This window comes from Apis laboriosa, unplaced genomic scaffold, assembly GCF_014066325.1.
Source record: "Apis laboriosa isolate Shangri-la unplaced genomic scaffold, ASM1406632v1 scaffold22_cov146, whole genome shotgun sequence".
Lineage (NCBI taxonomy): Eukaryota > Metazoa > Arthropoda > Insecta > Hymenoptera > Apidae > Apis > Apis laboriosa.
In genome coordinates, this window is record NW_025222414.1 from 465,306 (window position 1) to 492,842 (window position 27,537).

Consider the following 27,537-nt stretch of genomic DNA (forward strand, 5'->3'; position numbering starts at 1 on the left):
CTTTACTTCGATTCGTGAGTTTTAAATGAATCCGCGTAACAAGGGAGGGAGGAGGAGGAAATCTAATTTTCGTAAAGTGAAAGTGTATCGTTGCGGTACTGCGTATATATAGTGTGTTCATCGGGGATAATTGATACGTCAGCTTTGAATTGATGAAGTATCATTAATGGCCGAGGCTCGAGATCGTCGATCGTGTAGAGATCGGAGTAGAAGAGAGTTGAATATTTCTAGCTGCGGCGGCTGCCTTCTTAATCCCTCTATCGTTTTCATAGGTCGCGACGTTAATTTGACTGAAATTGCCACGTGTGAGTTTCAACGGTAATGAGAGAGCGCGCGGAAGGGAGAGAGAGGGGATCGATCGAATTAATAGTTGGCTGAATCGCAACCCATGCCACGGCCAATTACACGGCCGATTCCAACGTTTTCACGTTGATCGGCCGAGCCTCGGACAACTTCGATTACACCCAACAAATGGACATACTTCATAGACGTTTATGAAATATTTATTACAACGTAATTATTATATACGGATAACGTGTATCAAGGATATTTTCCACGGCACGCGTGTCTTACAAGAGGAGGAAAGGAGGAGGGGGTATAAATTTGTCGAGATTTCCTTCGAATTTTCCCCCAATTTTTCTTCCAGATAGCCGTAGATAGCTAGAATCAGACTTGCAATTATTTGTTACGTGTTATTATCGGATAATGATAATAAACGATTTTATTAATCGATATTTCTTCTCGAAACGAATTTCCTCCTCTCGATGCACAGTGGAAGTTTTTTCTTTCATTTTTCTCAACTTCTAACTTTCTCCACTCGAATCTCGATCTCTCTTCGAAAAACTTGCACGACTTCCTCGCCGCAACGAATATTTCCCCAAGAATGCGGATGACCGGTGGCGCCTCCTAATCTTGGACATAGGTGTCCTTTCCCCGCTTTATCGAGCAATGCCACCAATATCCATTTTTTCGTCACTTTTCTCCACCACCGCCGTCCGTATTTACGAGGGCAGCGATAAACACGCTCGCGCTAAGTGACCACGGAGGAAACAACGAGTTGGCCGGAACGTGGAAAATATTTCCCTCCCACGAAAATATCTTGGACGCTCGGGTGACGCTCGAGACGTTCGACAACGGCGGAAATTTGACGCGGCTCGTAAAAGTCGTAGCCCCGAGGTATGTCGCGATCCTCCCCGATGAATCGTATCTTCCCTTTATCTTCGTTCGGTATTACAACTTGCTCAACCCTCCTCTCCCGATGAGATACTTTTCCCCGAAAAACTCGCTATTAAAGAAACGCATACCCCTCGAAAAGGAACGCCTTTCCTTCGTTTATTTTTTCTTCTCCCTTTTTCTTTTTTTTATTATTCTTCTCCTCCCCCGTTTCCTCTCTCCTCCCTCTTTTTCTTTTCTTCTTCTCGTAAACGTATTTTCATAAAGGCTTCGATAATAAAACGAGTGCGTTCGGATTTGTGCAATTTCGATTTTATCATTAGCGAGCGAGGCAAAAAGGAATAAAAATGCCTTCCTTCTTTGCCTAATTTCTTTTTCTTCTTCGTCGATTTCGATTCATCGGATGAATCGAAGACACTTTCAGCGGGAAAATCGGTCGGATTTGGAAAGTGAAAGCCGCGCGCGAATTGCTTTCAACGATTATATGCAAACGATCGTAAAAGAAAAAAAAAAAAATGTCCGTTCCGCGGAGCTTACCAGCTTGGGACGGACTTACCAGCCTGGCCACGAATCTTACGACAAAAGTATCGCCACGCCTCCGAATAATTCTCGAAATTCCTCGTTAACCTCGGTTCCGCGAAATTCCCGGAAAGGCAGGATCGAACAAAAACCGCGACCAAGGTATCTGGTCAGAATGGGGCAAGCTCAAAACCGGTGCTTACGATCCCCTCCCCCCCCTCCCCCCTCCCTTTCGGTATATTCCTTCCAGTATATTCGCGATAATAATAATAGGAGGAGGAGGAGGAGGAGCGAAAAGAAAAGCGGAAAGCCTCCCTCCTCCTTTGCCTGAGTTTCGATGTCTGAAGGGACGCGTTGGCTTGTTCACAGGTACATATACACGCACGCACGATAAGGCTGATTTCGTTCCCCGTGTCCTCGAAGGAAGAATGAAAAGAAGGAGACGAAGAAGGAGCCGGAGAAAACGAGAACTAATGAGCGGCGCGGCTGATCCCGCAGTGGCGAGGTCGCGAGGGATCGTGGCGTGAGGAGAGGAGAGGAGAGGAGAGGAGAGGAGAGGAGAGCGGAGCGAAGGTTGGGAAGAAAGCGAAGCGTTGGGGAGGGAGATAGAAAAGAGAAATTTGTCGAGGGTGGAAGGAAGAAAAAGGCGGAAAGGAAGGCGTGACGAAAGAGGAGAAAATAACGAGCAAATAAACCGGAACGGGACGGAAGAGCGAGGAGGAGGAGGAGGAGGAGGAATCGTGAGGCGGGCGCGTGTGCAACAGGCGATTTCTGACCGATTCATCTTGGCAGGTTTGCAGGTGTTCGCGTGCGTCCTTCGTGGCCTCGTTAACGCGGGCTTCCTCTTTCTCTAGCCTGGCCTCCCTAGCTCCTTTTCGATCGTTTCCTTCGACCTTGGTCCGGATGGAGGCACAGGGAATTATCCGGGGAAAATAATAGGCAACGGTTCCGAATAGAGACGAAACGGACCAATAGAGCGGTATATATATATATATATATATATACGCACGCTACGTATATACGTATACGTAGTATACATAAAAGAAAAGAAGAGCGAGGTTGTTGCGAAGGCGAGGAATAGAAGAAGAGGAAGAGACTGGAAGAAAGGAGAGAAGAGGAAAAGGAGGAGGAAAGTCGAGGGGAAGAAGAGGTGTTGGGAAGAGAAAACGTGGGGAGACGGAGAGAGAGAGAGAGAGAGAGAGAGAGAGAGAGAGAGAGAGAGAGAGAGAGAGAGAGAGANAGAGAGAGAGGAAAATCGAGCGAAAGAGGGAAAGGAGGAAGGAAGGTGGGACAGGTAGAGAGAGAGAGGAGAGGGGGGGAGCAGCGCGAAAGAAGAGAGGGAGAAGAAGAGGCGCGTGGTGGTCGTGGTGGGTGCTCGGTAGTGGACGGACGAGAGCGAGCGAGCATCCAGATCTGTCGCGTGCTGCGTCGCTCTGGGATGGGACGGAATCGGGACGACACGACCACGACCACGACGACGATCGCAACCACGACGATCGCAACCACGACGACAATAACGACGACGACGACGACGACGACGACGACGACGACGACGAGGACGACGAGGACGGGACGAGACGAGACGAGACGGGACGAAACGGGACGACGACGACGACGGATACCACTACACGTACTCCGGGATGGGATGGATGTTGCGGCCCCGTGTGAGTAGCAGCGAGTCGAGTCGATCCCTGGTGCGCGCTGGTATTGGTTTCACTCTCGGCTGCTGCCGGCCCGTGTGCTGGTGTGTCGATCTCTCTACGAGAGCGAACCGAGGAGCGTGGCCGAACCGAGCCGGAGAAGAGAACCGCGGCACTCGTTCAGTAGTTTCTCGGACGCCGCACCGGCACCATCCGACCTACCAGATAACCCCGTCGACTTACCGCCGACTACCCCCGACCGATCGACCGACCACGCAACGTCGCACACCTTCCCACCACCACCTTCGATAATATATAATATATATATATATATGTGTGTGTGTGTATATATATATATATAAAAAGAGAGAGAGAAAGAGAGAGAGAGAGAGAGAGAGAGAGAAAATAATTCGATCCGATTTTCGGTCTTCTCTCGACGGGTCACAAAGTGGAGGAGGAGAAATATCGTCGGTTGTGGAAGATCGTATCGGCCACGAGGGGGATTGGAAAAAGTAATCGCGATACGACGACGGTCGCGTGACGACGACTCTCCACCTTGGCCTTTTTATTTTTTTTTTTTTTTCCCTGCCGATATTTAACGCGTGCCTATGTACATAAATACGTACACACGTATATATATGTGTATATGTACACGTACATGTATATATATATATATATGTAACAGCGGTGTGGTGTGATTTCTTCCCCCCTTTCGAAGCTCCAGAAGAGTGTGACACGCGCGGACCTCGTTTTCTTTTTTTCCTTTCCTTTCCTTTTCTCTCTCTCGTCGTCGTGTCGCGCTCGTTCGATTGTTTATCAGCAGGCCCGGCCCCCGGTGTGGTGTGTAGCGGGGTAGAGGGAAGGATCTCGCGGTGAATAGCGGGTCTTTGCCAGGTGTTTTCTCTTCGCGCGTTTATATACGCAGTGAAACGGACCGTGTGTGTAGTACGCGTGCCTTGTGTGTACAAGCAAGTGTGCCTTCGCGAACGTAATTCACGCGCCGATTCCCCGTTCACGCGGGAAACCAAGTGGTGGAAGAAGAAAGTAATAAAGAGAGAGAGAAAAAGAAGAAGAAGAAGAGGAAGAAGAAGAGGAAGAGGAGAAAGAGTGTGTTCTCGAAATAGTGGGTGTTATCTGCCTCTTTTCTTTTTTTCTTTTTTTCCTTCTCCCAACTCGAAGGAGAGAGAGAGAGAGGATATTTCGCGCGATTACGACCCTTGCCGACTCCGGAAGGATATCGCGGAGGAGTCTCCCACGGAAGGCAGCAGGGAGAAAGAGTGAAGTGAAAGAGAAATCGTGATATAGACGAAGACAAGGAGAAAAAGGGGGAAGAGAAGGAGAAGGAGGAGGAGGAGGAGGAAGAGGAGGAGGAGGAGAAAGAGAGAGATAGAGAGAGAGAAACCCGTTAAGGCGGTACGAGTAACGTGTCGGTGGAGGTTCTTGCGATTGATAGAGGGACTGAGAAAGAAGCAAAAGGAAGAGAGAAAGGGACGGAGCGAGGTCGACGAAGGTAATCGCGGTGGCATCGAGCTGTGCGTGCCTTCGACAAAACCGATTAAGGACGATCGATCGCGGGACGAAGGATCGATCTTTCCTTTCGTCGCCAATTCCGATCGCCCCGTGGCCGTAACGACGTTTCGACGTTCCACGTTCGCGCCCGTCTCTCGATGCTGCCCCCTCGTAAACCGATCCCGTGGTTCCCCATCTTCGCGAACAAACCGTTCTGACTGCCGCCGCTCACCTCGCGCAACGGAAACCCACGCGGCGAGGACGCGTACAATTAGGCGTTGATCACCCCGCGCAATAATGCGAGACTCGAGCGGAAAACGCGGTGCATGGACGATAAAGGCGGGCCGGCCGGTGCATCCTCCTCGCTGCTGCGCATCCGTCCACGGAATCTCGTTCAAGGCGAAAGTGGAAATCGAGGATGAGGTGGACTTGTTTTATCCAGCCAGCGAATAATAATAATAATAATAATAATAATCATAATAATAATAATAATAATAATAATAATAATAATTATAATAATAATAATTATAATAATAATAATAATATTAACAATAATATCTCGTTCCTGTGCGATCATCAACGATCCGTTTCTACGAATCGTCGTTGCAACGTCCCCGACGCGTTTTGATCGGCCTTCTCCCCCCCGGCCCCCGTCCTGCGGACGGAAAAAGGAAGGAAAGGAAGGAGGGGAAAGAGAGAGGGAGAGAGAGCGAGCGAGCGAGCGAGCGAAAGGAGAAACTATCGGGAGATCGGCGAAGAAGATCGGCAGGCAGTGGGAGGAAGCGGAGCGTGGATAGATAAGAAGAAAGGAGGGCTCGGAAAGAGGAGTGTGGATGAGAGCGTCATGCCCGCTGAGATCGACACGGGCGGGCCAAGGGTGCTGCACTGTGATTACCGTGCCGACTGCCCGATACAGAAGATCGTAGCTTCCACTATCGAGCCTTCCTCTTCCTTCCGCCCCGAGGAGAAGAGGAAACGGAAAGAACTCGTTCCAGAGGGGAGCCCGATTACCGTGCCTCCTTCCAACACCCGCGAAAACCACGAGCCACGTGATCGTCGTAATCCTTGCTCCTCCTCCTCCTCCTCCTCCTCCCTTCCTCCCTCCTCCTTCGCCTCCTCTCGCCCGATCGCGTGCACGCGCCCCGCCGCGCTCCAATGCGATTCCCTTTCCCTTGGTCGTCGCCGCCGCCGCCGCCGCCGTCGTCGTCCTCCTCGTCGTCCAACGACGGGAATAATCCTCGACGACGACGACGACGACGACGACGACAGGGACGACCGTCATCCCCGCCCACCATCCGACCACCACCGATCCTCGTCGTCCGATAACGCGACGACGTCGTCCACGACGATTCGATGCATCGAGGTATCGGATCGCGCTCGTCATCATCACCACCGCCGCCGCCGCCGCTGTCGTCGTCGTCGTCGCCGACGTGGCCCACCTCGTCGTCGAGATGCGCTCGAGCACGACGAGTCGCGACTCGCCTCGATCCGTCGTCGAGATCCTTCGATAGCAGAGGAGAGAAGGAGGAGGAGGAGGAGGACGAGGCGGGACGAGGGAAAACGCGACGAGTGTCATCGTTCGTTGGATCGAAGCGAGACGAAGCGGAGACTCGAGGAGGAGGAGGAGGAGGAGGAGGAGGAGGAATCGAGGATCCCGCTCCGTTCGAGGAAACGGGAAAACGAGGCGACGGGAGGTCAGGGTGGTCGATACTGGCGTCCGGACGAAGAAGACGAAGAAGAGGAAGAGGAAGAAGAGGAAGAGGAGGAGGAGGAGGAAGAAGAAGAAGAAGAAGAGGAGGAAGAAGAAGAAGTGGAAGAGGAAGAGGAAGAAGGCGAAGAAGGAAGGTGGTGCTCGAAAGGACTCGAGGAGCCGGCGTGGAAGAGTAGTAGTAGTAGTGGTGGTTGTGGTAGTGGTGATGACGGTGGTGGTGATGGTGGTGGTGACGGTGATGGTGGTGCACGGTTCTCTAGTCACTGGAACGAGGCTTGGACGTACGAGGAGGAGGCGGCGGCGAGGAACGGCACCGCGTTTCTTCCGTCCTTGGCCGATGAAACGTGGAAGGAAGTGGAAGACGCGACGAATTCCTGGAGCGGTGAGTCGCGCGTCGCCAAGGTCGTGGCCGATCCCCGCCAGACCGACTTTCCTTCCACGTTGGAGCACGAGCACGACCACGGGTCCTTGACGACGACCTCGACCACGACGACGACGACGACGACGACGACGACGACGACGACGAGGAGGAGCGAGCGTAGAACGAGGAAGAAGAAGAAGAAGAAGAAGAGACGCGCGTGCAGCACCGCGGCCAGCAACCGTTCCACGTACATTCAGTTAGCGTTACTCCTGTTCCTCGTCGCGTTCGGCCAGTGCGCACTTCGTCGATCCGCCGGTGTGTTCAACAACAATAATTGCAGTGCGAGACCGAGTACGATCGGGTTTAGTGTGTTGGCGATTGGGACGGTTATCAGTGCAGTGAGTGCCGCGCCCCTCGATTTGACGGGCGACGCCGGGGTGAGGGCGGAACGATCGGCCAATTTGTCCCACATCACCGGCGCCTCGAGGAAAATCCAGATGTACATCAAGAATCGGCATCTCCAGATCCTGCCCGATGGAACGGTCAACGGTTCCAACGACGACACTTCGGATTACAGTGAGTATCGCATTCCTGTTGCTGTTACCACCACCTAATACCAAATATCGTCGTTTTATACTCTCTTTTTATATCTTTTAATCATCGTAAATCATCCATCATAGTCTCGACGGTCGGATAGATACGATCGTCTCTCTCTCTCGAAAAACGTTCAACAGGGGAATTCGCCTTTCCTTTCGTCTCGTTTTGCTTTTGCGCGGATCGTTTCGTGTATATATATATATATATACCGCGCCTCCAATCGTATTCGCCAAAGATGAATGTTTCCTGTTGGCTTTTCGCGCCGTTTCTCTTCTTCGTCCTCCCTTCGTCGATGGAAGGAAAATTGATACCGCGTTTGTGGCTATTGAGATGGCTCAATCGTAAACGCCAGTTGGTACGGTTCCAATCGCTCTCGATGGAGGCAAAATCCTCTCCATTCTTATTATATATATATATACATATAAATACTTTCGAGTCGATTTTTTAAATATAAAATATCGAGTCTCCATGGATCATCTCCCTCGTTTCCTCCCAATAAGATATAAGAGTAACAGATTATTCTCGATCGTTGTAAAATTCTAAAAGGAATCCAGTCTTAATAATTTCGCGTATTACGTATCTCATCTCTTCGAAATAGTTCTCCCTATCCATGCGACGTATTATTCGATGCTCGGACGCGGTCGTCTGCCTCGCCATAATCGATTCTCCGGCAAAACTGCTTCGAGAGGTATTCGATTTCGTACGAGGATCGGTGGTGACGTCGACTCTTCATTTCGAAATTCCACTCGGCCGACCTCGATCCATCGATCGATATTCCCGATTATCGCGATTATTATTCTAATAGGGATCGAATCGAGCGGCCGTTTCCATTCGCGCTCGAAGGTACGGAAGATAACCGTTGTTCCAAGCCCGCTTTCGATTTTTTCCGTTAATTGGGTTGCTTTTTAATCGGCGGCGATTTCGTGGAACGAGAGGGAAAAGAGAGGGAAAAAAGGGAAAAAAAAAGTGAGAGAGAGAGAGGAGGAAGATCGGAAAATAATAAATGCAAATGAAGAGAGCAGTCGATCTCGAAGAGGCCGAACTCGAATCGGCGAAATTAACGAGAGAATGCGATCAGGTCTGCGACTGGGCGAGAGAGAGCTGATCCAAGAATATGCGCTGCCTAGTACATGTACCTCTTCTTAAGTAGTCCACGTTTTAACCTTTGAAACTTCGATGGTCCGTCGTTAGTGGGGTCTAAATTCACGCCGGCCGATTGAAGTTTCTTTTTTGAAACGAGGATAAGCGTCCACGGTTCAAATAACCGTGGCTTCGAACGACACGAAACTCCGTTTTCGCGTCTGTTTTCGTCCTCTCGAATCCCGATTTAAAACGATCCGCAACACGCGCGATTCCGTTATGCGAGCCACGAATAATCCACCAGAGTCGGGTAAAATCGTTGGACGAGGAAGGGAAGATGATAAAGGAACATAACTCTACTGTTTCCGTACGATATAATTCTTGGCCTTATTTATCGATAATCATCCGCTTCGCTTCCTCAAACGAAACCAGCGAAAATACTCTTACGTAAGGCGCGGTTGAGTCGTGACTCGAAAAATCTTTCTTCGATCGATAATCTACAATTTTCCTCTTCTCTCCAAAACTCGTAAAAACTCGTAAAACAATCGCTTCGCAACGAGAAATATCCCGAGTTTCGTTTTTTCCTTTTTTTTTTTTTTTTTTTTTTTTTTTTTTTTTTTTTTTAAGAGGAGAAGATATATATATGTATATACGAGACCGTTGGAATTATTTTTGGATGATCGGGGAAAATTTTGCGAGTTTTTTCCTTACGGATGGAATAACATTGGGCCTGAATGATTTAATTACGATTTGTATATATCTTGCCAAAATACTTGCGGCTTGCCAATAGACACCGCGCACGCCTCTCCGCACGGTGACTAACTATTCTATTTTCGACTCTCTTCCGGTGTTGTTTTTAACAACCCTTTTATATTTTGATTTACTCGTAACCGTTTCGCGTAGCGCGAAATCGATTCGCCCATCTCCGTATATCGCTTTATCGCCTCCCTCTTCCTCACCACGTGGCAACGTGGCATATCGATTTTACGCGGATCGATAAAATATCAAGGGAGCAAGTGTGTTGTTGGGAAGATGGTTGGAAACGGTGGCGGGGTGCAACGCGTTATAAATTGCCGGCCACCAATTAACTCGCGCGTTTCTCACGAAAACGTGGCATAGTGTGCCCTGTTAATAAATATTTGCAGGTGAAAAAATAAATGGGCGACGGGGAGGAGTGGAAGCCGCGCTCATAAATATTCATGGATCGATCCGGATGATGACGGTCCTCTTCAACCGGCCGTTCCACGACCCGTTTTCGAAGCCGAATTTCGAACCTTCTCGCGAGAGATCTATCGCGAAACTATAGCGACACAGGGTATAAATATCGTCGCGTATTATAATAATTCGTTCGAGCTTCGATTTTTATTTCCGTCCTCGTTTTCTAAGTAATTTCGTGCTGGCGCGCCATTTTTCCATCTCTTTTCTTTTCGTTCCTTTTTTTCGTTTCGATCGAAACGCGATGGACGGAATAACGATCCGCTCCTCTTCTTTTTGTTTCGTGCGTCGAAGGTTGGACTTTCTCCGCGGCGAGGCGGAAAGTTCGGTTCGAGTGGTCTTTCAAGGCTTTAATTATATTCGATGGCTTTATGGTGTCTTTAACCCTTTTAAATCTGGTCATACGTATTCCACCGTTGTTCTTTCATTAGTTATCGACTAACTGACCAGATAAATGCATTATATATATATATATATTTTTTTTTTCTTTTTGGATAAGAATTCCCAACGACAATTATTTGTCACATGCGTTAATAATAATATTTTTCTTTTCCACTCAAATGGAATTCTTTTCGTTATTACGTTTTATTATTTCTCATTTTTAAATCCTATTTAAAAGTAAACGCTCTGTTTTTCCTCTTGCTCCGAAAAAAAAAAAAAAGAAAAGAAGAATCAATTCTAATGGAGATAAGGGAAGATAAACGTGGATATTTATGTAGTTACTTGGACTTTTCCTTGGACGTTCGTAGGCTCGATGTGTGTATCGTTCAATCGTAGAATTCTAGTAAGTTTAAAGGATAAGCACCGTATTGAACGCGTAATAATAGGTTGTAAATCTGACGAATAAATTAAACTCGGTACAGGGGAGGTAAACGAGGGAGAATTTAGAATTTTTACGATCGATAATCGATAATTGTCCGCCACACCTGTACCCCACATCCTTCCTTCCATCGCTCGAAAATAGCAACCATTTCCTACGATAGCCGCGAATCATTTAATCGGGTTCCAATTATGGATCGAGCGAAAAGTATGGAAAAATCGGAAAGATCATTGCGAGATATTACAATTCCGAGACAAACTTAATCCGCACGTTTCTAGAAGAGAATGAAATCGCTTTTCAGAGGTTCGAGAGATCGGTTCGACCGGTCATTCGGCGAGCCGCGACGAGATGTTAAAATGCCCCTCCCTCGATACCCCAAGATCGTTTCAGCGCGAATACTCGTGTATTTGGAAATGGAGCAAAAGGAAGGCGACGGGAAATGGCGAAAATCGTTAATCTTTTCGTTCGACACGCGTTTCTGATATCGCGAATCATTAACGAAGATTAATTACGAAAGAATTGGCCGCTGCTCGCCGAGCGAGGGTCTCTTCCCCCCTCCCCCCTCCCCCCTTCCCCCCATCCTAGATAAATCAATCGAAACGCGATAACGCGACTCGCCATTTGCCAACCGACGCGTCGATCTTGATTGAAATTTCAACGTGTTAATTAATTCGATTTCGTATTTTTCGCGTTACTGGCTAGCTAGAGCTAAACGCCGCGATATACATCGACTTCTCTTTTTCCCCGAACGATGACATCGTACGCCCGCCATATTTCGATATTTGATTTATAACCTTTTCCACGGAAACGCTTTCGCGCTTCACACGACCCAAAGGATAATATTTGGATCAAGGATTCATCTTCCTTTCCATTCGTGAAAATTTAAAATTTCTCCCCTCTACTTTTTTTCTTTTTTTCCTTCTTTAAACTCGCGAACGTTCGATCGAAACGAAGAAAGAAAGAAAGAAAGAAGGAAAGAAAGAAAGAAGGAAAAAACGATAAATCCGAAACACCCACGCGCCTCTCTCGATCCAAAACGAGAAAAAAGAAAAGAGAGACTTTCATCGATCGAAAAAAAGGGATATTGATTCTGTGTCGTCGATCGTTGCAGAAATTCTCGATCGTAAATCACGATATCGCGCGCGCGCGCGCGCACGCACGCACGCACACGCTCGAAAATCGATCGACTGGTTTCACGGAATAAATTATTTTCCGGAAGCAGACATCGGCCGGGGATCGGATTTTTCTGCTCCGTGATGTGTAACACGATCGTGTGTCGGGGAGCAGTAGTAGCGGCGGTCGAAGACGAAAGAGGGAAAAGGAGGAGGGCAGCGGTGGCTGGGCGATAAATCAGTCGGCGAGGGCCGGTGATAACGGAAGCTTGGAAAGGGGATTGAATGGCCCCGATACCCGTTGCCGCTATCAGCCGGAGAGGACGGGCCGCGATTAGGCGAAGACGGAACTGTCCGGAGGGATCGCGAGGTCGTGGCCTATATCGCTCCAGGGATGCTCCACCGATTTCCTCCATCCAGCTCGCTTACGCCTCTCCAGCTTCTTACGTCGTTCCTCCACCGTGTTTTTCGCTTTTTACAATCTCTCTCTCTTCCTTCAATGTGTCGTTTCTAAAAATCGGAAAAAATTATCGCCTTTTGCGAAGATTTCGATCATCGCTTCAAAGACAATAGATTAGTCGAAGAATAAGAGATTCACGATTTTTCTCTCGATATATATATATTCTACAATCTTTCTCTCTTCTTTCAACGTGTCGTTTCTAAGGGAATCGGACAAAATTATCATCTTTTGCGAAGATTTCGATCATCGCTTCAAAGACAATGTATAGATTAGTCGAAGAATAAGAGATTCACGATTTTTCTCTCGATATATATATATATATTCTACAATCTTTCTCTCTTCTTTCAACGTGTCGTTTCTAAGGGAATCGGACAAAATTATCATCTTTTGCGAAGATTTCGATCATCGGTTCATGGACAATATAGGGTTATTGGCTAGAAGAATAAGAGATTTATGATTTATATATATATGTATATATATTTTACAATCTTTCTCTCTTCCTTCAACGTGTCGTTTCAAATGGAATCGGACAAGATTATCACCTTTTGGAAGATTTCGACCATCGTTTCAAGGACAACGTATGGGTTACTGAATAAGAGATTCACGATTTTTCTCTGTATATATATATATATTTTACAATCTCTCTCTCTTCCTTCAACGTGTCGTTTCAAAGGGAATCGGACAAGATTATCACCTTTTGGAAGATTTCGATCATCGTTTCAAGGACAACATAGGGTTACTGGCTCGAAGAATAAGAGATTCTCGATATATGTATATATATATATATATATACACACATATATATCGTATGTTGGAATTATCAGCACGGCTCGAGGATCGTATTAAATATGATTTACGAAAGAGCAAGATCGCGCGTGATACATGGCGAAGCCGGAGCGCGAGGTCGCGTATCTTAGAAATGATAATTAATGGGAGTCGATGGGAAGGAAGAGGCGCCTCGGTTAAACTCGGTTAGTCGGACGCCACGCGAAAACGCTTCTAATCCGCCGCAATTCTGAATTATTATTACGTGCGAGGGAAGGGGTATCCGTTCGATCGCTTATTTTCGCCCGCCCTTTCCTCCGCCTCCACGCGCCTCGAGAAATCGTTAAGTTAACAGCTTGCTTGATTTCAACGTTTCTCTAAGTTCTCAGAGACATCCAGATTCCGGAACAATCGGAGTTGAAAAAAAATTCGCGAAAATTATCGAGACAATAATAATAATAATAATAATAATAATAATAATAATAATAATAATAATAATAATAATAATAATAATCAGTAGCGAGAAGAATTTCGAAGAAGGTTCCTTCGAATATAACTGTCCCGTGTACCGGGACGCCATAAAGAGAAAAAAAAAAAAAGAAAGAAGAAGAAAAAAGAAAAGATACGTTGGCAACGTTGGGGGACGCGAGCAAATTTTGATTTACGCTCGCTGTGGGTTTCGCACGCACTCGTCTTTCCTTTCTTCCTTTGGCCCAGGGGGAGGGAGAGAGAGAAACGGGAGCATATATAACAGCGATTTGTCATCGTGCATCGGGATCTAAGGATCGCGATTTAAGGACCCGCCAATTGACCCCCAATGCCAGCCACGTTCCCAACACGGGGACGGGGAGATGGAGGAGGAAGGAGGGGAGATTTAGGGGCGTAGGTACGTTTACGCGGATCGAATACCGGATCCACCGCTACCCGCCCGTCGATTCCTAATTAACCGTCCACCCTTCTCCCCATCCCTCTCCGACCACCCGCGTACGAAAGGAACGGGTTCGTTTTCGATTCGTCGTCGCCGCGTACGTACCCGACGTTTTTATGTTACTACTACTCCCGGTCACGTCCCACCATGCGAGATACCATATTATCGTGCGTATAATTGCCACGATCGAGACATACACGTATATATGTATATATGTGTGTATGTATACGAAAGTATTCGAACGCTTTACGTTTGCAATTTTTTGATGAACGAAAAAATATATATAACGAATGTAACGAAAAAATTTGTTAAGAGACAACGAGAGAGTACAGTGTACAGTAGGAGGGAAATTTGAAGATCGTGGCAAGAAAAATTTGAAAATTTGGTGAACGATTCGAACAATTTATACACGCTATTAATAGGTTGCAAAAGTATTCGAACGCTTTACGTTTGCAATTTTTTGATGAACGAAAAAATATATATAACGAAAAAATTTGTTAAGAGACAAGAGAATATAGTATATAATAGGAGGGAAATTTGAAGATCGTGCCAAGCAAAATTTTAAAATTTGGTGAACGATTCGAACAATTTATACACGCTATTAATAGGTTGCAAAAGTATTCGAACGCTTTACATTTGCAATTTTTGATGAAATAATATACGTTGAAGAAATTTGTTAAAAGACAACGAGGGAGTATAGTGTATAGTAGGAGGGAAATCTGAAGATCGTGCCAAGCAAAGTTTGAAAATTTGGTGAACGATTCGAACAATTTATACACGCTATTAATAGGTTGCAAAAGTATTCGAACGCTTTGCGTTTGCAATTTTTTGATGAACGAAAAAATATATATAACGAAAAAATTTGTTAAGAGACGAGAGAATATAGTATATAATAGGAGGGAAATTTGAAGATCGTGCCAAGCAAAATTTTAAAATTTGGTGAACGATTCGAACAATTTATACACGCTATTAATAGGTTGCAAAAGTATTCGAACGCTTCACATTTGCAATTTTTGATGAAATGATATACGTTGAAGAAATTTGTTAAAAGATAACGAGGAAGTATAGTGTATAGTAGGAGGGAAATTTGAAGATCGTGCGAAGCAAAATTTGAAAATGACTCGCCAATTTGTAGTTGTAATACGTTTATTGTACACACGTGCTATTAATAGGTTACAAAATTCGAGCGCTTTATATTTGCAATTTTTAATGAACGAAATAATATAAGAAACTTGTTAAGACGAGGGAATATAGTAGAAGGGAAATCTGAAGATCGTGTCAGCAAAATTTGAAAATTTTATGAACGATTCATAAATTTATACACAGTAGTTGTAATATTTTACTTATATTTTATTTATATTATATATTAATTATATATTAATTATTAATTATTAATATTTTATTATATTTAATATTTTATTTATTATATACGCGCGCTATTAATAAATTACAAAAGTACTCGAACGCTTTACATTTGCAATTTTTAATGAACGAAATAATATAACGAAATAATATAAGAGACAACGAGGGAATGTAATGTACGGTACAAAGGAAATCCGAAGAACAATTTATACACAGTAGTTATATACGCGTTATTAATAGGTTACAATAATATTCGAACGCTGATACGTTGTTGATAGTTTTTATATTTAAGCCAGAAATATAAACACCGGCTTAAATTTAAGCCAGAAATATAAACACTGGCTTTTAAATATACGTTCAGTCGATGTCGAGCTATCGTTCCATTAACAATGATATAAAAGCGTGCGGCGTAATATTCAAAATGAATCCGAAAATTCGTACGAAAAAGTGAAGTGAACGAGAAACTATTCTTCGGCTGTGCAACGATGGAAAATCGTATAATGGGATAGCAAAGATTGCGAACAGAAGTAAACCTACGACACTTGCGTCATCAAAATAATCGAAAGGAACAAAACTCGTTCGGGTCGATCAAGAAAATTAACTGAAAGAGAGGGAAAAGTAAGAAAAACCTTGCTATATACTTTATTCGCGAAAAAATATCCATTGAAGAGGAGAGGTGAAAAGGAAAAGTTTGGATCGGATTCGAATTTCTTTGGAATGTTTCGAACGGTTTTGCAAAGGTATTTTTCTCCTCGGTTCAGGATTTCGGCTTTCGAAGATCTTTCGAGATTTCGAAGATTCGTCGTCCCGTAAAATTATAATCCGTACGCGCAACGTACGTATGCGCAAGTGCGAGCCCGGTCGAACGATGGTACGGATAGAATTGGGTCGTCGTCCGATTGATGGATCAAGCAAGGCAATTACGTCGTTTGTCGAATTCGAAGATTGCGGACCCTTCTCTAGCCGCAATTGTCCAACGATCGAACGATCGAACGATCGAAAATCGGTAAAAAAACGAATATTATCGTATTTTCGCCACGATTATACGAATTACTCCGATTTCTTTAATAAACCATCGAGCGATTAAACCTTAAAGAATGAAATAAAGTGGAAGAAAGAAATCTCTGAAAAGACTGGAAAAGAGAATGATGATCCTGTAATAATTGGATTTATCCGGAGCCTCCTATCTCCTCGCATTCCCCGCGTTCCCCACGCTTTAAATCTCGAAATCGCGTCCAACGTTGGAATTCCAGCATCGCCAAAAATGTGTCTATCCGTAACATTGTAGCCGTAGAGATAGACAGGCCGAAGATATTTCTATTTCCTCCACGGCCGATATCCCTTATCGGGTTAAACGAACCTTATCCGGCCGCGTCGATAGTTTTAGTCGTAGTTTCGGCTTCCCGCGACGCGAAATCGACACGTGGAAGCGTCGAAACCGAGCCAATTTTCATTGTTGTCGAAGAATCGTGACCGATATTAATTGAAACGAACAGCCTCGTTTCAACCTCGGCGTATAATTCACGGGAAGAGAGTGAGAGAGAGAGAGAGAGAGGATCTCGCGTTTCTTTTTTCCACCTGTCTCGTCTATCGTCCTCACCGATGTTGTTCATTGTCGGTCGGTAAGGAAGAACAGTTAGTCTTTATTGAGACATTTTTAGCGGTATTCCCCGTCCGGGACGCGGGAATAGCGTACATCAGATGTGTAATTTGCGGGTGAAAGGCGATAAACGGCGTGTCGAGATGGAATCGAGGGTTGTAATTCAAGATAGAACGCCTGTTTCCTCCACGCTGTTTTCGCTTTTACGACGGGATAAAATTTGTCGCCTGTCACTTCTGAACGCCGCTCCTCGCGAATCTATCTCTACAAGAGAAATCAATTTCGTCGGACGGTGATAAAACGGGAAAATTTATTGACCATCCCCGAACGTTTGACGATTGATTTCTCCACTATCCTCCGCTAATAAGTTAATCGCGACAGACAGAGAGAGAGAGAGAAATGGATTTTCAAAAAATTAAAATAGGAAAATTTACAAGAATTGCCGACAATAAACGTCGCGAGCAAACGTGAAAGTCAGTTTCGAGTAATCTTCGTTTAGAAGAAGAAGAAGAAGAAGAAGAAGAAGAAGAGAAAACCTTTCCAACACTCGATCGGCCGCTTATTTTCCTCTCCTCGATTGCTCCTCGCTGATTTATTCAACAAGGATGGAGGACGGAGGATACCGGGAATCGGGATAAACGGGGACTGGCTTAATGAGAACAAATGATTCTCGCGAGAGGTTAGAGACGCGAGTGATTTACGATGGATCGAGGGCGCCTCGCTGAATCAATATCGCCTCTTCTCCCTGATCGATATCCAACGCTCGCTCCCTCTATGCAAATCGTCAATCGGAGGGGGTAAATCGGCGCCCGAGGCGACGCGGCCTTTAGCTTTCGATCGAAAAAATATTTATCGTCCCCTGAAAATAATAACGCACCATCCAACTCTTCGCACTTCGGGGGGTCCCGATCCGCCCACCGTGTTGTAATCCGCTGCGTGTTAACCGTGCGGAAAGAGAGAGAGAGAGAGAGAGAGAGAGAGCGTACGCAAAATCGCGTCTCTACGTGACTTTCATTGAGGGGTATTGAATTATACGGGCGGCATTAGCGGGCCGACGCGTATCGCTCTCGCTCGGCTACAATTTATAATCCGGCGGCCGGATTCGATGTTTCGTGCCTCGTGTCGACCGGTAACAAGTATTTATTTTATTATTCCGAGCAATGGAGGCGAGCACTGGGAACGGCTAGTAATTTTATCTGGGTTTCGGTGTCGTCCGACTTCCCTCCTCCTCCCCTTTCTTCCTTCCCTACCCCTTTCTTCCGAGAATAATTTCCGGGATAAAAAATGCGCACACGCGTGTATATACAAGCCAAGTGCAAATTGGCGGTGGAATTGGTGGCGCGGGCTTAACGAGAACAAAGATTCACGGTTCGATGAATATTTTTCGAAATATACGATGACGTATCATGCAATCAACCTTGATGATTGAAACGAAGGGTAAGACTCTATTACGTTATGACAGAGTCGGGCAAACCTACTCGCACGCAACGACACGAGCCTAGCCGTCCAGAGAATTCGTTCGTTAATGAACTTTTGTCGCGGTCCATTATCGGCCTCGGTGTGGCCGCGATCGCGATATGCTAATGCGCTCCTCTCGAGCCGCGCAACTCTCGCACGAACGAACGCCTCGAAGGCTGCGACGCCCCTCTCCCCTCTCGGCCTATTGCGGTCGTGTCCCGAAAGGTAGCATTTCGGTTCGAGGTGACATCCTCGCTACTCCGGTAATTTCTCACGTGTCTCCTCCTCGTACTTCCTCCTTTGCGGTCAGATATTCGAACAAGGGGATTTATATCGGTTATCCCGCCTCCCTGCCATTCTTTTTTCAAAGAATCTGTGGATCTTGCGGGTTATTACACCTGTATTAACCCGCTTGTTTACACTCTCGATCCGGATTTGGACAATGCGTTACAACACAGTATCCCCTTACGTGTCTTCCTCTTGGAAATTAATCTTTTTTATTCTTGTAGAGACAGGGATAAATTTTTTATAATATTTTTTAACGATATTTTTACGACAGTTTTCAGGGATTTCCAATCTTTTTAAAGATGTTTTTATATCGTATTTAAAATATGAATTACTTGTTGGAAAATATAATTATTTATTGCAACATGGATAATTTATCGGCGGGGACTCGAAAATATTCAACCTTCCTGTGAGAAAAATATATAATATCACGAAGAAACACGGAAAACCTTGGAAAACATTTCCCCCCTCTCATCAGTTTCTCAAACAGGCCGAACGGGAACTCGTTTAAATTCCTCCCATCCGGACAAACATCCGTACTATTACGTACTAAAACCCATAAAATCGGAAACGAACAGCTCGAATTATCGTATAAACCAACCCTCTGCCCCCTCTCCCGTTAAAAACCTAACAAAACACCCTATCTTCTCGAAAAATCGGACATCGATGCCACGTCCACGAAAAATCGTGACTCGAAAGTTTTCTCGGATCTTCTAGTGATCGTTCGTCCGAATCAATCGAATGTTCGTGTTAACAACCTAATCTCCTCTCCCTCTCCCTCTCCCTCTCTCTCGCCGTGAAACGAAAAATCGGTGTGTAATTTATACGCAGGGTGGTCGAGAGAGGTAAAACCGATGTAAGATAATCGAGGCACGAAAACAACGGGACACGTGTTGTGGAGCGTTGTCCTCCTCCTAGAGTCCCCTCTAGGAGGGGAGGGGGCAAGCGTCTCTTGACACCCACGCGATAGAGCCACGCTCTATTCACCGCGTGCCTCACTGATTGGCCCACTGATTTTAATTGAAATATCCCGGACGTAGGTTGAAAATGAAATGCAATTAACGCGTGAAATGGAAAGAATGTCGTCCTCCGCCTTTTCCCAATCGTATCGTTCCAATAATTCTTAATTTTCTTTCCTTCCTTTTTCTTTTACCAACAAGTATCGTGTTTGAATATATTTTTTCTTCCGTTCGAATTAACGAGAATTCGAGATACGAGGTTGTGTATAAAACGCGCGTTTAATGGACGCGTTTCCATGTCTCTGGGATTTTTGGAAAAGTTACGACGCTCCTAGCCACTTGGATCTTTCCTCGGCCGTGTCGTGGCACGGGGCTAGGATGAGTTATATTTTCCCTGCGTAATAAAAGAGGAGAATAAAATTTTCGACGTTCCTTTCTTTTTTTTTTTCCCCCTCTCTCTCACTCTCGTTGCCCACGGATCGTGCGTTCGACGGACGCTCCCCTGTCGTCGATGTCGTAATTAAACGCTCGGGGCGGAGGATGAGTTTATATAGTATACCCGTAATCGCGTAATATTCTTGGTCCGTTTGAAGGAATATCCAAAGCGGTATTTCGAATAGGTAGATAAGGCCGTGAATTAGAAGCAGTTATATTCTCGGATTATTCTCATTTTCGACTTGGAAGAGGAATATAATATCCACCGTGATGAGAGATTATACCTTATAATAGAGACGTTAGGTAACAAAGTTGGCGTTTAAATTCGGGATAGTCGTTGGATTGATTTCGCCTGGAAATTATCCGTTATATCGTTTATACACGTTTAATACCCTCCTCGAGTTAAATATTTAAGAAGGAAGAATCCATAATCGTTGAACCATAAAAATATATACATATACATTTACCAAACATAATCCACGTTGATGTAAGAAAAATTAATCATCCCAATCAACGAAGAAGAAGAAGAAGAAGAAGAAGAAGAGGCAACGTTTATCGAAAATAAATAAAGGAGAGGAAGAAATTGGCTCGAAATTATTCCGAATAATACCCGATTTTTGCGAGTTTTCCGTAACGTAAAAAAGAAGAAGAAATGCAAAAGAAACGATGAGTGACTTTCCACCCACTTTTCGAATCCGAAAAGCGTTGCGCTCTCGTGCGCGCATTGTCTCCGATCCGAGATGGGGGCAACGTTGTCACGTTGCGGCAATGAAGACGGGGAAAAGTAATTATTCCCGAGGCGAAGGTATCGAGGCGCGAGTTTCCTCGTCGATCCGAGCGGATGATAAATGGAACGGCGCGGGAGACCACTTTCGTTCCATTGTAACCTTGTTGGAAACGATTAACCTCGGACGGCTGGATTAATTTCGATGTTAATACTTGTAATGCGTATACTTGTTTCTTTGTAAAATCGCGAGTTCTCCATAAGCCAAGTTTATTTAGTATAGACGATCTTTTAACTTGAGGGATTTCGTTATTGGAATTGACTTCTCGACGAGGGATACACAGTTCTACATCTGAGAAAGAAAGGTTAAGAAAGATTGGAAATGGTGGATGTTATCTTTACTCGAGGCGCGAATTTTTGAATAATCGTACTTGTTCCCTCGAGTGGATGATTAAAAATGTAAACGGATTCTTGCATTTCATACATTCGTAACAAATTTATGCGACGTAACACCTCGGACAGATCGATCTGGAATCTTCGCGGCGTCGCGTGTTGGTCACGCACGCGTGATTATTTATGGTCTTAGAATGCGTCGATGATGCATTCCTCGCGACAACCGTTAAACCAATCTGTGTAGCCATCTTAAAATAGACCCCGCCGCTTGTCGAATCTCGCGAGATCGAAGTCGAAGAAACACTCGGATTTGTAAAATTATAGTAGAGATATTATAGTAGAGATCGATCGATCGATATTTCGTTCGATAATCGATAACCTTAAGTTAGGTCGAGCATCGTTTTTAATCGATCCTTGGACGATTCGCAACGTCGTATCGAACGATATTTCCCCTCGTAGAGGTTGCTTCCACGACGGATCAATCGGATTCCGTGTTGGATGGGTTGCGCTCGACGATAAGCTCGATCACGAGCGACGTTAAAAAAACTATCAGAGGCGACGTATTGGCAGCATATCGCCAATCGCATACTACTGTTAAATCGATCATTCCATCTCCACGTTCTCTGGATCCGAACAATTATCTCCTCTTCCTTTCCCCTCGAACGATTCGGATCGTCGCGAGGATTTTTCCGAGGCGTTACAGCACAGTGTGCGTCAGCACAGGATGAAGCAATATCTGAAAACGACGCGATAATAACCGAGTTGAAAATAATAAATACTAATGTTTTCCGGTTAATGTTATCTATCTAATGTGACGCGTTTACGTAACGCGTCGTTGTAACTCGAGTTGCGTTCTCATCGCGGAGAGTGATTCGGCGATTCGAAAGGTCAAGCAAGTCCGTGCAGTATATATATATATATATATAAAAATAAACAAGAGGCCGAGTATATGATCGATAAAAATCAATGAGAACTCTACTTTGTCCCAGCGAAAGAACTTCTCGTTCGAAAGAACTATCGAACGTATTATCATCGCCCGTTGTTCGCTGTTTGTTTGAGAACTTTATCAAACGAGCAATTATACAAGAAAGAGAGAGAGAGAAAGAGAGTTTACGAAACGTTGAAATTTTATCAAAAGTCAAATTGAATTAACCCTTCTCGATTATATACTCGATTATATACTTATTATACATGTAGCTGTAAAAGAGGCTCCCTGTTTCTCTTTAACTTAATTCAGTAGAAAGATATCGAGCAAAAGCAAAAATATATACTAAACCGTTATGAAATTGAATACTTTACATATTCTTTCGTCACTTCTCCACTCTTCCTCCTCCTTTATTTTTCACCCTCGACACACGTGTGAACGGACACACGTCTAATATTCAACGTAGAAGAAAGAGAGAGAGAGAGGAATCGTCGTGAGAATCGTAATCATCAATTTCGTAATCGACAGGGCGTCACGTTAAATGGATCTTCATTAACGACATAAGAGAGAGAGAGAGAGAGAGGAGGAGGGTCCGGCATCTCTCTGGATGAGTCGCGGCGTACCACGATATCGCGTTACATTAGCTCGTATCGTATTATAATGTATTATAATACCCGTCCGGTTCGGAGACCCTTAATGGACTTGATTGATTTTCGTCGTGTGCCCGAATCGGCCGGACAGACGCATTACTTCTCCAACGGTCGCCCATCGCTTCCTTCGTCCGTCCAAAGATCTATCCCTCCTCCCCCTCCTCCTTCACAGGTACGTGTTCCGTGGCGGTGCGGTGGCAAGTTGACGTGGCTTATCCGCGCCGGGAACAGGACTTTCGCTCGCGTGTAGGTGTCCCGGCCCTGTCACGCGGCATGGAAGGAACACGCCAGGGTGAATCACGATCCGATCGTTATTTTTATCGCCCCTCCCAAGTATGGTTTCGGGGGGGTTAAAAAATCGCCTCTTCTCTTTTTAATTCTCCTCCTCCTCCTCCTTCTCGAGGATGGATTCCTCGCTGGCATTCGGGATATTTTACGCGATATTTCATTCGATCGAATTTATGGGAAAATGGGAATCGGATTAAAGCTCGGGCGGATTGCAAAGTGGCGGCCGCATTTTTCCTTCTTATCTCTCCTATGGATTATAGAGATGTATATATATATATATATGTATACGTAGGAGCGAGATTCTAATTTACATAATTTTCCACAATAGATTTAACTTAACAAGTTAAGTTGGCTCGGTTAGAATCGACCGAATCCTGTTTTATTGCGCGATTACTACTCACTACCACTGGGGGAATACCGCGTGCCGTTAATGACCTCGGATCGTAAAGCTCTTTACGACTTGGACAGGAATCGATGGCGGATCGGGAGGGTTGAGATCTCGCGGCGACGAGGTTGGAGGAAGCGGTAAAAATCAATGGAATCGTTGGAAAATGAGTCCGGTTGTACGGAACGATCGCCCCGGTTGTAAACCAGCCGACGTAACGACGTAACTCGCGCGGCAAGAAAACGCCATTCCATTCCTGGCTGCACGTGTGCGCGAAAGGGAGGGATCTACCTTTGGCCCGAAGCATCCGCTTTTAGCCAACTTTTCCTACTTTCTTCCCACCCATTTAACGCGAGCTTGTTTAACGTCCCCGATCTTATTATCGCCGCGCGTATGCTCCCAACGTGCAAATTATCCACTCGAAATTATCCCTCGATTCCAACGCGAGGGAATCGTGCAGTTGTCGAGAGAAAAGAGGGAACGGGAGAGGAAGAGGAGGAGGGGAAATTCTTCGATCCAAGCACGTAGGTTTCTCTCTATCCTATACGGGATAAATGATCCATTGTGCAGCGTATTCGGGTCGGTAGTATTCGCAATGTCATAACTCTGGGTATATTTTTGGGTGCTACAGGATATCCGGTTAAGGTTCTCCGGGATCGGGGCGGGGTGTGAAAGAGTTAATAGCGGATCACCGTTCCGTGACGAGCGAAGAAAAGCTGGTTTTGATGTTTTGCGACTTTACGAGATGTCGCGTAGGCTGTAACAATCTGTTCGTTACACGCTGGATCAGGCTCGCGAGTAAGATGTATGCACGGTGAAATCTGAGCTAATGGTGTTACGATAGTTGGCTTAACGCGTACCTTTGTTTTTTTTTTTTTTTCTTTTCCTTCTTCCTTTCTCTCTCTCTCTCTCTCTCTCTCTCTCTCTCTCTCTCTCTCTCTCTCTCAACCGGAGAATTCGTTACTCGCGAGTACTTGTCTCGAGTAAACCTTTTTCTTGCGGTTACGGAGAAAGTTGTTAATGGTATCGATCGGGAAACAAGTAAATCACGCTCATTGAGTTATCCCCTTTCGAGAAATAATTGGGTGACGATTATTTCGAACGAGGTGAAAAAAAAAAAAAAAAAAGAAAAAATAGGAAGAAATTGTTCCTTGGGAAGAGAAGTAAACCAGTAATATTTGTCCACCATCGCGAAAAACTTTTATTCCCCAACGAATTTCGAGGTGAAATACGATCGTCGCCTCGCCCCCCCCCCTCCCCTCCCTTTCCAGTAATAAAATACACGCGTAACGGTAACACGTGTTAGGCGTTATTTAGCCCGGTAGCAGACGTGTGATTTATTGCATTAACGAATAATAATAACGCGAGTAGGGCTTGATGCATGAAATATGGGGTATTATTTGTAAACCGGGTGAATGAAATTACGCCTAACAGGCCACAAATATAACTGTCGGGGGGGGGGAAGTGAGATCAAACAGGATACGCGCACCACTTGTCGTACCGCTTACCAAAGGTTGAATAACTGAAAGCCGCTGGTCTAGCCGAACGATATACGCGTTCATTAAGCTTTTCTCGAATCAAAAATCGATTAGAAATCGCGATTAAATATTCGTGATTCGTAAATCGCACACCGGGCAGAGGATAAAGGAAAATTTGAAAGTTTTTTTTTTTTTCCCCCCCCTCTATCCCAACTTACTATAATCGAGTTGCATTGAAATTTTTCACCCTGTTCATCCTTCGTTAGCGGTTCAATTTTTATTGTTACCATAACCTAATACGATCCAATTCTACGTTCTCTCGTTCGCGCAGCTGTTAAAGCGGGAGAAGGGAAACGCGGTAATTGGCGGTAATTGAGAAGCGCGAGCAATTAGCTTAAAAATAATAATTGGGGAGTTTGCTTTAATTTCCAGCGGTTGGAGAAAATTTGTCGTAGAAAATTCACAGCGACTCGAGCGGTTGATGATTGATCATTAATCAAAAGGAAAACCCGTGAGCGTGACTCATCCACTACCGAGAAACTCTCACGTTTCGTTCCTCGGCATTCTTTAGCACCCAAACCTCGAACTTTTTTCTTTCTCTCTCTCCGTCGCGTCTAATCCCCCTTTGGTTCTCCTTTGCCTCGCACGCTCGTATCTCTTCGCAACCCTTTCGTGCCCTCTCTGACGGCCCTCTCTCTCTCTCTCTCTCTCTCTCTCTCTCTCTCTCTCGTCCTCCTTTTTTTCTCCCTCCTTTCCGCGATCCTCCCGGCGCGGACGGTGCACGCACGCCCGTCCAAATTTATGATTAACATATCGCATTGTTGCTGGCCTCCTCTATTCTTTCGATTATACAAAGAAGAAGCAGATTTACGAGCCGCGCGTCCCCTTGGCGTTTACCCCTTTATTTTCGTGTGCTCGATGCACACGAGGGCCCGATTATCCTTCCTTCTCCTCTTTCTCTTTCTTTATACTTCGTACGTTCCGCCATATCTTCCACACCGAAAGCAACCGAAAACAGCGGGTTGGGCTACGTTGGCAAGTGTCCGCTAGTGGTTTTTGGTTTTAGAGGAATTGGGGGTTGCGGAAATGGGGCTTATACGGCTTCTTGAGCTATTTCTGCGGAGGAGGTGAGTAATGTAATAAGAGGAGGAGTCCTTCTGATCGCTGATCGACGCGACATTTTCGGCCAATTTGTGCTCCTTTATTCTTACTTCAATGTTAAAAGCGGATCCGCGTTCCACGGAAAATTGGATTATTCCTTATTTCTCTCGAATCAACATATCGATTTATTTTTATTTTTTATTATTTATTTTTTATTTTATTTTTATCTCGATATTAAAATCGGATCCAAATATATTGAAATTTTGAATCCATTGGTTTTTTGTAATGCAACAAGGGAGGCGCTCTTCTTCTCATCGTTGATCGATATAATATTTTCGGCCAATGTGCTTTATTCTTATTTCGATGTTAAAATCGGATTAGAATTAAAATCGCGTTAGAATTGATTTTATTTCTCTCGAATCTCGAAAGTGTATCGATTGAAATTTTGAATCGTTCATCGTTTTCTTGTAATAAGAGAGGCGCTCTTCTTCTCATCGTTGATTAATGTGCTCATTTTATTTTTATTTCAATGTTAAAATCTGTTGGATCCAACGGAAAATTGCACTTATTTCACTCGAATCAATATATCGATTTAAATTTTGAACCATCTTCTTTTCATTCTATCAGTGTGCTCGCTTATTTTTATCTCTGATAAAATAATCCGATATTAAAATCGGATCCACGTTCCAAATATTATATTGAAATTTTGAATAGTCCATTGGTTTTTTAATGCAATAAGGAAGGCGCTCTTTTTCTCATCGTTGATCGATATAATATTTTCGACTAATGTGCTCGTTTATTTTTATCTCGATATTAAAATCGGATCCACGTTCCAAATATTATATTGAAATTTTGAATAGTCCATTGGTTTTTTAATGCAACAAGGGAGGCGCTCTTCTTCTCATCGTTGATCGATATAATATTTTCGGCCAATGTGCTAGTTTATTCTTATTTCAATATCATCATTCCAAATTATATTGAAATTTTGAATAGTCCATTGGTTTTTTAATGCAACAAGGGAGGCGCTCTTCTTTTCATCGTTGATCGATATAACATTTTCAACCAATATGTTCGTTTATTCTTATTTCAATGTTAAAATCGGTTCCAACGGGAAATTGCATTTATTTCTCTCGAATCAAGATTTAAATTTTGAACCATCTTCTTTTCATTCTATCAACGTGCTCGCTTATTTTTATCAATGTCTCGCTGAAATAAAATTGTTAAAATTGGATCCAAATTATACTGAAATTTTGAATCGTTCATCGTTTTTTGTAATGCGACAAAGGAAGCGCTCTTCTTCTCATCGACCTGCTTATTTATTTTTATTTCAATATGAAAATCGGATCCGCGTTCTAGAACGGAAAATTGCATTTATTTCTCTCGAATCAAGGCATATCGATTGAAATTTTGAATCGTCCATCGTTTTTTCTTCTAAAAAGAAAAAAAAAAAAAAAAAAAGAAAAGTTTGGACGAAAATTCGTGGAACGTTCGAATCGTTGCACGCGTTACGACGCCTCGTATCTCGAGGACATATCAATTTCTCGGCGTCCAACATGGTTGCAGAGCAGAGAGAGAAAGAGAGAGAGAGAGAGAGAGGTGGATAA

At 44.6% G+C, this 27,537-nt stretch overlaps 1 protein-coding gene and 1 long non-coding RNA gene across 5 annotated transcripts in view; both read left to right on the top strand.

The window, feature by feature from the left end:
• The window catches only part of LOC122713109, a 55,755-nt gene extending 52,995 nt beyond the window's left edge, over positions 1-2,760 (top strand). The window contains exon 3 of the long non-coding RNA XR_006346452.1: positions 2,062-2,760. This is a non-coding gene — a long non-coding RNA (uncharacterized LOC122713109). The remainder of the gene's footprint in view (positions 1-2,061) is intronic.
• Positions 2,761-2,947: 187 nt separating this feature from the next.
• LOC122713132 overlaps positions 2,948-27,537 on the top strand; it is a 161,100-nt gene continuing 136,510 nt past the window's right edge. For all 4 annotated transcript variants that reach the window (XM_043933303.1, XM_043933305.1, XM_043933306.1 and 1 more), the window contains exon 1: positions 2,948-7,489. In XM_043933303.1, the coding sequence (XP_043789238.1) occupies positions 5,686-7,489 (1,804 nt within the window). In that variant the 5' untranslated portion in view covers positions 2,948-5,685. The remainder of the gene's footprint in view (positions 7,490-27,537) is intronic.